General features: G+C 37.5%; 1 protein-coding gene across 18 annotated transcripts in view; it reads left to right on the top strand.

Moving 5' to 3' along the window:
* The window catches only part of PAM (peptidylglycine alpha-amidating monooxygenase), a 280689-nt gene that overhangs the window by 126561 nt on the left and 141728 nt on the right, over positions 1-12400 (top strand). For all 18 annotated transcript variants that reach the window (XM_060009091.1, XM_060009096.1, XM_060009095.1 and 15 more), the window contains 2 exons: positions 2532-2976; positions 3925-4045. In XM_060009091.1, coding sequence (XP_059865074.1) covers positions 2888-2976; positions 3925-4045 — 210 coding nt within the window. In that variant the 5' untranslated portion in view covers positions 2532-2887. The remainder of the gene's footprint in view (positions 1-2531; positions 2977-3924; positions 4046-12400) is intronic.

Here is a 12400-nt window from a genome sequence, read left to right as displayed (position 1 = left end):
CTCCGTCGCTCACAGCGGAAACCCAACCACATTCAGGCTCTTGCTCAGAACCACCTCTTCCAGTGAAGACTGCTTTACCTTTCTCTTTTTTCTTACCCTCCTCTTGAAGATTGAAATGATCTTTCCTTCCTCAAAATTCCCTGAGTCCCTTTTATAGTACTCTCACGGGAATAGTACATTCTAAACTTACCTTATATTACTTGTGAGAAGATGAGGATCTCCCTTAATAGACTACATTCTCTTTACTTTTATTCATTTTATAAAATTCCAAAATATATTATAATATTTTGTACAAAATATGAAATTAAGTGTGTTTTTTTGAATTATCTCAAGGAAATCTATGTTGAATTTTTTTATCCTAAACAAGAATACTAAGATTTGAATATTATATATATATATATACACACATACATACACACACACATATATTCCACAATTATCAGTCATTGTAAAATAACAAATGAAATGATTAGACATGATTTTTTTCATATGATGATTTGTATTTTGTCTTTAGTTTACAAGGCATCAAGAACCAAAAAGCATAATTAGCTTTCATTTCTGTAAGACCTTTTGTTCTGTTCATGGCTGCAAGTAGCAACTTTGCTTTTACCCACAACTTCAGTTCCCTTTTCTTTTAGTGGGCGGTTCAGGGACATCAAAGGTAATAAAATCAATCAGAGGGATAAGTGGAATTTTTTTCGAAGACTAGTACTTAAGGATGTGTTCCTTTTAGAGAATTTTAATACTAAATTTGTTTTCAAGTGTTTGTGTAATAGCAAATCTCCCTGCCAACTAGAAAAAGGACTGTCCTTGAATCCTGTTCTGCATGAAATAATAAAATATAATCCCTTCTTCATATATATTTAAAGAAAAAGAAGAACTTCAGGGAATGTTAAGCCTTGTCATTTTACAGGATTATATTTTGTTGTAAACAAAAGCAATAGCATAGCCTTCAGGCCAGTTGTTTCTCTTCCCCCATAAGTTCTTTCTTTTACCCACAGAATTCAGACAAAACTAAAGGCTTTTGTTCTGAAAGCTCACATAGCAAGCCAAAGAGAAAGTTCAAACAAATATCATCAGTCTTTTAAAAATGTCATTGCTTGTGTAAATTAACTGTGGTTCTTGGTTGCTGGTGAGCCTCAAGCACCCTTGGATAGGTTGGATATTCAATCCTGTTTTATTTATATTTGGTGTAAGGTATGTTTCTTCTAGAAAGCAATGACCATGAACTCCGCTGACTTAAAGTTTAGGTCATGCTTTTTTGTTTGTTTTAGCTTAGTGTTTGTTTGATTTTTTGTTTGTTTTGTTTTGTTTAGATTAGCTTCAGTATCTTGTGATTTCCAGAGGATGATTTAGAGGCTAACTTATTATTGTAGAGCACTTCTAATGATCTTACTGATTTTTGCTTCTAACTGTTATTCATCTAGCCAATGGATTTATTTGTGATTCACCAAATCATGTTTATAATTACTGATTAAAATAGAACTTTAAGACATCTTTTCCTTTGAATGTATTTTTATATTGTGAATGATACATTTTAAAATAATACCTTGCTAAAATGTACATACTTGATACATAGTCTGAAATATATTCAGAACAAGAGTAAAGTCTAAACACAAATATTTTAAAATTTAGCCTAGTTGAGTCCTCTTGACAAAATGTTGAGATGTTGCATTAGTTCCGTATGGCCTGTCATTTATATTAATGTAAAGGTTTTGATCATATCCTTTGTACATAAAATTCATGTGGGAGCCAGCTGAGATTCTCCTTACTGCTTCTAATTGTATTGCATTGTAAGTCTCCAAACCTTATTCAGGAAAGAATATCTTTTGGGAGGCATGCCTTGTAAGTAAGGAATTATTACTTTGTATATTAGATGCAGGATTTTTTAGTAGGTGCTTACATTTCATATATTGTGTTAGCTATGGATTTTTGATTTGTTTTAAAGCAATTCTGAGAACTTCAGCAATTACTTCTGTGGTGATCATTCTTGGCAGAGGGTATCTTTCTTCTTGGATCTATAGCTCTGTGATGCATATATGTAAACATGCCTTTGTTCTCAAAGTCTTTTTCTTTCTGATTACTGTTGTATCCAAGTGCTTTGTCTGTGCCTTAGTTTCTTTTTTTCCTTTTCTTGTGCCTTAGCCTATCATTTGTGTGAGTATCTTTGTTTACATTCAGCAGAGGTATTAAGTGCATTTTTGATAATAGAAGGGAGTGACATAGGAAGTAAGGAGAAGAAATCCGGAGCCTGGGGTGGTTGTGAGGTAAAAGGGGGAAAGAAGTAGAAGAGAAAAGGAGAGAGTGGGTGTGAGGGAGGAGGAAAGAGGAAAAGGCAGAACAGGGGCTATGGGGGTTTTTGAAATCTTGGGGGCTGATCTTGGGGGAGGGAGATCAACAGACCAGCATTTTCACCAGGCTTGGGCTCAAGCTTGTGAAACTACTAATGTATTGAAGAACCTCAGCTGGGATTTGCTGAGCACAAATGCTGTAACGTGTTAGTCATCCATTATCTGCTTCTATTTTTGCAGGTTCTGAATGATGACTGACGCGGGTTTGTGTGATATCCCTCACAGTCCCTGTCATCCCCGAGTGATAAGGAACACTCACGTCTAGCCCCAGCACCAGGGCAGAAAGCAGCTCTGAAGGGAGGAGAGCTTCCGCTTGCGGACCTGACAAAAGTACCGCCTTCCCACGGGGTTCTGCCTGCGGCTCTTGATCCAGACACCTCGCAGCTCTCGCAGGCAGATGGTGTGTGGCTGTCGCCGGACGCCCGCCGCTCCCCGGCCATGAAGTAGCGGCTGCTGGCGGCGCCGCTGCCCGACCGCCGGCCCCAGCCCAGCGCTGCGCTGCCGGGTCCTCCCGGCGGGGCCGGAGCGGCGTGGCCATGGCTGGCTTTCGTAGCCTGCTAGTTCTCCTCCTTGTTTTTCAAAGCAGCTGTTTGGATTTCAGAAGCCCACTTTCTGTCTTTAAGAGGTGGGTGTTTGTTTTTGTTTTTAAACAGGCGAAATGTTTGGATGGTTTCTGTGCATGCTCCTGAAAAATGTAATCACTTATGAACCGGAGTGTTGGAGAAATATACATGGTTGATTAACTTTGCTGGAATCACTTGGAATTTTAGCACAATAACTTCTTGTAAAAGTCCCCCTTGCAGAAAAAGCCCACTGTTTTGTAGCCAAGCTGCACTGGCTTTCAAAACTCCACTTAGAAGTTGTGATTTCCAATACTAATCACTCCCTCTTGGGGAGATATTTCAGAAACTACAGTATAGTCGTTTAGACTTGAATGCCTTCTTGTTTATAACAGCCCGAAGAATAAAATATAAAGGTAGGTAACTGGTGGGGAGAAGCAGATCATGGACTGTAATAGCTCACGAGAAAACATTGAGCTGTATACACACTCCTCATAATTACTATGTTAAATATTTATGCACCTGTACATTTGTAATTCACATCACAGTCTTCCCCCCACCCCCATAAAACTCCACCTCCTAGCAATATTACTGTTGGTTTTTTGTTGCTGACTAGTAATACTGGACATTCATAAAATAATCACTTACTGGCTTGTAGTTAATATTTCTGCCATTAGAGGATTGACAGGCCTGTGATAATTATAATTTATTTATACTGTACTTTCATTAACTAGAAACAAATGTATATTTGACAAATTTTTATTGAATTAAGTTTTAAATGTAGGTTGCTTTGATTATATTTTGCTCTCAAGTTGGGTATATATTGCTCTTGAACTACACAATGCAGTTCTGAGAATATTATAGAATGTTATGTGGTTATTACATCTTTTCATTGGGTCTAAATCAACAATCTTTAAAGTCATAGAATTCCTTTTTTTTTTTCCCTTTCTCAATCCAGATGAGCATAAGATACCATTATGTTCAAGGATATTGAAATTGTCTTCTTTTTTCAGGTTTAAAGAAACTACCAGATCATTTTCTAATGAATGTCTTGGTACCACCAGACCAGTAATTCCTGTTGATTCATCAGATTTTGCATTGGATATTCGCATGCCTGGGGTTACTCCCAAACAGGTGAGAGGAATTCTTATTTCATTATTCACATGTTCTGTATACATTCTATAATTAAAGCAAAGAAACTGCATTTACAGCAGTAGTAACGTGTTTGAAAAGTAGGCATTTGCTTTCAAGAGTCCTCAAATAGGGCTAGAATAATTGAATATTATAAAGAGGAGTAAATTTTTTAAGGTAAATCTTTCAGTTAAATTTCTTTCTAAAAAGTTTACCCATATTATTTGTGTTTTGAAATGTAACCTTGAAAATTTGTTTTGAAATTCTCAGTGGAGTAATAGCCTTCGAAATGCAGCATGTAAGTGTATATTAAAATATGAAAAATTATTCTAATAAAGGGAAATGATATTGAGCAGCTGCATCTAAGAGATTAGGTTGTTTAAATACCCTTCTATCGCAGCCACAAGTTGAGAAGTAAAAGCATGTGTTTACTGCCAAGAATTCGAAAAATAAAACATTCCATACTTTTAAAAGTTTAAAAAAAACTGTTCATGCAGGTGGTTGATTGTGAGTTTTCTTTAGAGTGATTTGCTTGTCATGAGAGATATATTTTGAAGTAGTAGCAGAATTCATACCACCGTGACTTACACAGCATTTTGAGTAGAACTGGGTTGTTGCTGGGGCTTTCCCTATTTTAGGTATACACGAGAAGCTCAAACCCACCGCTGTCATGTGAGCAAGGTGTTTCATTAAGCATAAAAAGGCCAGAATTAATTATGCTTTTCAGCCAGGCAGTGCAGGGATTTATGTGCGTCATTAAAAGATAGTCTTCCTCTTTTGAAGGGCTGCAGAGACAGGGGAAGACCTGGGTGTTGTAGAGCTGCAGTGGCTGATGACTCATTGTTGCAGATAACATTCTATTTTTCTTTTCTTTCTTCTATTTTAAAGTACTGAGAAAATAAAGGTATTCTACGTATTGGGGAGAATTCTTTTGAAATTGACATTCGGAAGCTCTAAGAAAATACACGTGGTCTTTTTGAAGGACTAAGGATTGGCATGCATTTATTTGAATACAATACCCGTGTATGGTCTAAGTATCTATAAATAACTACTGTTGTCAAATTGGCCCTCACCTCCTCACCCCTGCCCATCCACAAATGACCAGGCAAATTACTCTTCTGTGTGTTTAGTTATTAGTGTCCTGGCCTTTAATTTTATAAGGTCTTTATTTAGTACTTAGTAAAAAGAGATATAATGAGATTGGGAATAAGAGAGAACAGTGATAGTTGCTCACTTATGAAATGTGATTCTTCTTTCTCTTCTCACTTTTAAAAGTGATTTTTCCTGTATATTTGTTTAAAGTGGCATTATATTACTTTTTAAAAATATTCATGGGACTTCCCTGGTGGTGCAGGGGGCCTGGGCTTGATCCCTGGTCAGGGAACTAGATCCCACATGCATGCCACAACTAAGAGTTTGCATGCCACAACTAAGGAGCCCACCTGTTGCAAGTAAGACCCGGCACAACCAAATAAATAAATATTTTAAAAAAAATTCACTAATTAGTCTTTTTTTTTTATTTTTGGCTGTGTTGGGTCTTCATTTCTGTGAGAGGGCTTTCTCTAGTTATGGCAAGTGGGAGCCATTCTTCATCGCGGTGCACGGGCCTCTCACTATCGCGGTCTCTCCCGTTGCGGAGCACAGGCTCCAGACGCGCAGGCTCAGTAGTTGTGGCTCACGGGCCTAGCCGCTCCGCGGCACGTGGGATCTTCCCAGACCAGGGCTCGAACCTGTGTCCCCTGCATTAGCAGGTAGACTCTCAACCACTGCACCACGGGGGAAGCCCAAACTAATTAGTCTTTAAGCACTCTTCTCCTACAAAAATATCATTATTTTCTCAAATAATAGTTTGTTGTAGTTTGTTATTATTGTGTTTCTTCTTCTCATTATTTTACAGTAAAAACATTTAAATTATTTAATAATAATAATAGGTAACTGTTGGGGTGAACATTCTCAGAAAGAGTCCTAAAGGAATTGATTATAAAAGAATAAAAAGGAACTCTATTTTCGTAAAGTAAAATGTGTTAACTCATTTTTTTGTAATTAGCAAAATAACTCTGTGGAAAAAAGAACATATATTAACAAGTAAATTACAGCTTGTTATTTTGCACTAGCTGCATTCAGCTTTGCCTCGTGCAGTGGACATTTGCTGGTTGCCTTCCCAGAATACAGTTCCTCGTTGCTGCTTCTCTGAAACCGTGTGGTTCCTGGAGCTGTCTACCCAGGATCCAGAGGTGGAGTACATAGAGTAGGATTAGGAAATCACTGCATTCCACTTCTCCTTCCACAGTGACTGGTTGAGAAGAAGGTGTGTGACCTAGACCAGTCCGATCAGATCTTTTGCTGGGAACGCATGTTTTTGTTGCATGTGAGCAAAGGGCATGTAGTCCTAGGGTCTGCTGAGTTCACGAGAGGAGCCATGTCTAGAACAAAACTAATACCATAGACAGCAATGCAAAGACTGAAAGAACAGAGGTTCTTGCTGACATTGCTACTTAGGCAGTTTTCCTTTATGTTAGCCTTTCTTGTTTCAACCAGACTAAGTTGGGTTTTCTCTGACTTGTAACAAGCTGCCTAACTGGGTAAGAGATTCCCTTGTTCTGTCTGGTCAGCTCAGAACTGGTTGTTGAATGTTTCTTCCACTTTCTATTGACCACATGCCACGAGTATTTACTGACTTGATCCGGCTGACATATAGGTCATATACCTAATAAACCTTCATGAGAAGTGGTAATTATACTCCTGTTGAGTATACCCAGGAAGAGATGGATACAGAAACCCCAGAAACCCTTTCCTCCTAAACTCTGTGTTCTTAGTGAGGAAGATCCAGAACTGTGATAGTGTGAATACTTTTGGTGGAGAAAGTATTCTTTTCTTAAAATGCAGATGAAACTAAGTTTAATACAGATCCTTAAGAGAAAAGGAGCTAAGAAGGCAAAGAAAGAAAGAACAACTATTAGAGGACAAAAATAAACGATGGAAGGGAATAAGAACAGTTGGCCAAAAAACATGGAGAAACTGATAAAGAACAACAACAAAAAAAAAAAGGAAGAAGAAATCAAGAATAACTATAATATGAAGACCAGAACATTTAAAAAATCATATAAGAAAATATCATATAAGGAAAGCATAGAAATAAGGAAGGGCCTTGAGAAGTTAAAATGTATTTTTTTTGATGGCAGAAGATCAAGAAGAGCAACAAAGGTTAAGGGAAGAAGGAACTGAGGACCCAGACCTTGAGTTGTTAATTGAAGCAGACCAAGTTAGTTAAAGAGATATATTCACTCAACAGATTTTTTTTTCATAAAGTAAATCTTAAGTTTTGGCAATAATGAATGATGCATCAGTGAATCTGATTTAAGTGTTTTCCTTGGGGAACTTGAGTTTGTTAGGTAGGCTTGGATAGCGAAACAAGCAGATGTAGAGTAGAGGTGGAAAGAACCTTAGCTATAATTCAGATAGTACAACTAACTAATTTTGTTGATGGAATACAGATCTAGATTGGTGTCTTACCAAAGAATATCCAATCATGTCAGACCTCTGAGACGCAGTCCATTCAGCCATACCATAGACTTCAAAGCAGCCTTTTAAAAAATTGCTCCCATTAAACCAGCTTCGGAGAGTCTAGGGAAAGTAGTTTATTATCTATTGCAATGTCAATTTTATATTCAAAGTGAGCTCACTCTTTGTCTTCTGACTTGAAATTTCAAAAAATAATTTCCATCCTCTTTAATAAATTTCTTGTTAATCAGTGTTTTTCAGGCTTTGGGAAGATTAGGGAGAAGAGTAAGCAGCTTTTAAGTAGCCTAGAATAGAGGTAAAGTAAGTAGAATCTGGTGTCTGATGGCACTGGCTTCAAATCCAGAGCCTTGAAGTGGTGATATTTTGAGACTCTTTCTTTTAACACTTTTTCTTCCTCATTTGATTTTCTTTCTAACCAAGGGCCCCTGTGGGTTTTTGCTGTCACCAGCTGTCATCTCAACAAACAAAATAATTTGATAAGCTGCCAGCTTATGGTCATTGTAAGGTGCTATCATCAATTTGATGTGTTAACTATCCCATGGGGGGTTGATTATAAAATAAAATAAATAAGACATAATTACAGTGAGTTGACATAAAGTATATTGTCTCAATATCAGCCAAATCTAGTGGGCTAGAATGTAGGTTTTGGAACCAGGCTGACAGCATTTTTGTCCCAGCTCTTGTAGTGTCAACTCAGGAATTTTCTTAACTAGCTGGTCCTGCTCCTTTATCTGTAGACAGAATAATAATAGTACGTACCGGGCTTCCCTGGTGGCGCCGTGGTTGAGAGTCCGCCTGCCGATGCAGGGGATGCGGGTTCATGCCCCGGTCCGGGAGGATCCCGCGTGCCGCGGAGCGGCTGGGCCCGTGAGCCACGGCCGCTGAGCCTATGCGTCCGGAGCCTGTGCTCCGCAACGGGAGAGGCCACAGCGGTGAGAGGCCCGTGTGCCACAAAAAATAAAACATAAAAAATAAAAAATAATAGTACGTACCCAGGGTTCTTGTGAGGACTGAGCAAGGTAATACCAGTGGCATTGTTCAGTTGCCCTGTATGGGCTAAGTTCTTACAAAATATGAATTCATTGTTATTTTGTGTGTTGAGGGAAATGTGAAAGAACCTTAAGATGAGAAGGAAATTGCCAGCCCTTTACTTCCAGTAATTACTTCATGGAGAAGGTAAGACATCATAATAAGGAGAGGAAAGGTGGCCAATGAAGAAAAATAGGAAGTATGAACTGGGGTAAAAGAAACCTGGGGAAAGTAAGCAAGGAAGTAAATCTTTCAGTGTGCTTATTCTTAAGTAATTTCCATTAAAAATAGCCCTTACGATCAGAGAATGAACACTGAGGATGGATGTGTGTTCTTCTCAAAGTTCTTATATATCTTTTACGCCTAGAAAAGAAGTTATCAAAAGGAATTTCATAAGTATGATACCTTAATTTTTTTCTATATTTATTTGAAATCAGCCTAGATTTCCTCACTTTGCTGAGAACTTTGTACATTGACCTTATTAAAAAATTACTCTTATCTAGTTCAAGCCCTTTCAAATCCTGTGTTTACATAGCATTTTATTTAATTGTTATTTGTGCCACATAGGTCCTCTGCAGTCTTGGTTTAAGGATTCACAAATGTAAACTAATTTGTAAAAAATATAATTTTACAAAAATTAAATATTTTCTCCTGAACCTAATAACTTGAAACCATGTAATAATTGAATTTCTTTCCATTAGGATGTGTTAGGCTGCCATTTTCTTCCCTTATTTTGGGAGTGATTTGAGAACTATGAAGGAATACACTGTTTCCTTTCTGAACCTCTTGCAAATTATGGTCTCATTCTTTATCTTTTGAAGTCACAGATCATCCTTTAAAATCAGAAAGTGGTCTTCCTCTGTGTTCCTAAGCACAAATGTCTATCACCAAGAATGAAAGAAAATAGAACAATTCTGAGTTTAAAGATCAGACAACCCAGAGCAACAAGTTGAAAAACTTGAAATTAGAGCCTTAAGTTGTCACTTGTTTTAAAATAATGGTGAAAGAATGTAGTTGTTGAAATAAAACCAGAATGAACAAAATACTCCCTACAAAATTTTCTCAAGAGCTTCCCTCGATGTTTCCCTTTGCTTTTTTCTCCCCAATGAAGAACCATTAGAAAATGTTTACTAATATATTTTAACTTTTTCATTTTCTAACAGAAGAAGGGAGAAAGTCTGCTTACCTCCACAAGGCATGTACAACCACATAATGAGAACCCAGCTTTCACAGTCTTTTCTTACTGCACTAGTTTAAGAAATCAGTTTTAAAACATCAAGCTATTATCATAGCATCACTTATAAACACCATTTCCTCAGGATATATGCTTATCAAAGAGGTAATACACAAGGTAAATGCAGAATTGTGGTGGTGCTTTCATTTATGTTCAGAATGCTGATTAAACCTTTTCATGTAAAGTCACTTAGTTATACAGAAGTTTGCCTTATGGCTGATTTGGGGGATACATGGGCTTTCTGTAGTTGTGGCAAGCGGGGTCTACTCTTTGCTGCGGTGTGTGGGCTTCTCACTGCGGTGGCCTCTTCTGTTGTGGAGCACGGGCTCCAGGCACGTGGGCCTCAGCAGTTGCGGCACGCAGGCTCAGCAGTTGTGGCTCGCGGGCTCTATAGAGCACAAGCTCAGTAGTTGTGGCGCACGGGCTTAGTTGCTCTGCAGCATGTGGGATCTTCCCGGACCAAGGATTGAACCCTTGTCCGCTGCACTGGCAGGCAGACTCCCAACCACTGTGCCACCAGGGAAGTCCCAAATCTATATATTTTTAATTCAATCATTATGGGGGAAAAAAAAAGTGTCCCTAGTTAGTGTTTAAAATTCAGGACAAAATTAGAAAGGAGCCCAGAAAAGTGAGGCTTTACTGGAATAATTTTCAGTTCTTCGGGGTTTGCAATTTACTTGTCTCTGCTCTAGTTATTAGTATGTAATAATATTTGCATTTTTTAAAAATAAAAACTCTTTTTTCTTTTGGACACAAAAATTAAAGGAAGGGAGACACCCCACACTTCCATTTCTCCATTTCTCCTCACAGGCCAGCTTGACTTTCTGCTTAAGCCTCATTGCACAAAAGGAGAAAATTAACCTCAGCCGTCTGGGCACCAGCCGTAGGTTATCTGTTATACTCATTGTAGAGAATGGATCCGAGCTCTTCCTAAAGCAGCTGGGTGATTGCTGGGAAATGCCAGTCCCCACCTGACTCCAGAGCTTGAACTTGCAACCCCCCATGGATTCCCTGACCACCTCTGTGTGATTAGCAATCAGTTCCTTCTTACCTTCTCTAGTCCTCTGGCCTGTCTCCCCCTACACCTCTTCTGATTCAATCTGTACACTTGAACAAACATGGCTAATGGGATTTGACTGTGAGAAGCTGTCTGGAAAATATTAAGAATTGTGAGGCCAAGAGTGTGAAAGACAGGAGTGGTGGCTCCAGTAGCAAGTCCTACACCAGTGCGTTTCTGTTGCAGGAAAAAATAGACTATGAGTGAAAACTGGTTCCATTAAGTCGTTGTCTTAAAATGAACATGACTTATGGCTTTTAGTGTTTCTTTTTCCTCTGTTCTTATTTTTTTCTCCCTTTCTGAAAAAATAGAAGGAGGATGGTGATCTTGTTATTGAAGAAGGGAAATCAAGAAATATCCAAATTCTGGACTAGTATTTGCTTTTTATTTAGGAAGACTTAGGCAAAGTGTATAAAATTCCAAGATTTGGAAAAAGAGCAACAAAGGAGATTAAAATGCTATACCCTTTCCCCTCCCCAAACTGAGGACGTAATATTATCTGTTTTACCAATGGAGAAGCTAATAGCAAAGAGAATTTTGTGATTATTAGAAAGGACGGTTACCAGGCCCTTTTTTGTTTACTTAGCTGCGTCACATTAAATTGTTTTTTCCACTTTCTCTTTTGAATGTTCAGGATTGGTATCATTTAGGATGCTACATGTCAAATTCTTAAGTTGTATTTATTTGTATAATTCACCCCTTGTTTTAACAGCAAGGCTCAACTAGACAAATAAATAGAATACAAAAATGTTAAATGGATCTTGTAAATGGCAAATTAAAGTTTCATGTAGCTCATTGCTAATTGTTAAGTTTAAATTATGATGCTTCACCTTTATTTTTACTAAAACCTATTTAATGTCCACTTAGGGAACATATGGTTGAACTATTAACAATGTTTGCCACTGTGAGAATAATCTAAACATGTCATATATCTGAGTTCAGAGCTGCAAATATACATTGACCATTTTTTCCTTTCTTTATTAAAAATGAGAAATAAAAAGGAGACTTTTATTTTCAATTAATGTTTGATATTTTTGAATTAACATGATACCTAAAGAGGATATTAGAAAAAGTAACTACCGTGTAAGAGACCCCCTTATGATCACCTGTTTTCTCAATAAGATTTAGAGTCCTTTTTGTTTTCTTTTTTTCTGGTAAATTTTTTAAAGGAGAAAACATTTATGCAGTGCTCATTATGTCATGCTACTGTATTAGGCACTTTACAAGCACTGGCTCATTAATTCTCATAAAAACTTTGTGTTCAAGGTACTATCATTCCAATTTTTTTGTATGAGAAATTGAAACTAAGGGAGATTAAATAAGCTATAAATCCATAGCCAAATAGCCAGTAAATTGAAGAACAAGGATTTAAATACAGATTTATTTGAATCTGAGATGCATGCTTATTTCATAATTCTGTGCTGCCAATCTATTAATGGCCTATGTGTTTCCCAGAAAATGTTACTATTATAGACATTTTTTTTATTACACATATATTGTAAAATAAAAGCTTCCT

This window comes from Delphinus delphis, chromosome 3 (assembly GCF_949987515.2).
Source record: "Delphinus delphis chromosome 3, mDelDel1.2, whole genome shotgun sequence".
NCBI lineage: Eukaryota > Metazoa > Chordata > Mammalia > Artiodactyla > Delphinidae > Delphinus > Delphinus delphis.
The sequence above is the reverse complement of the archived record's forward strand: the minus strand, read 5'-3'. Positions and strand labels throughout refer to the sequence as shown.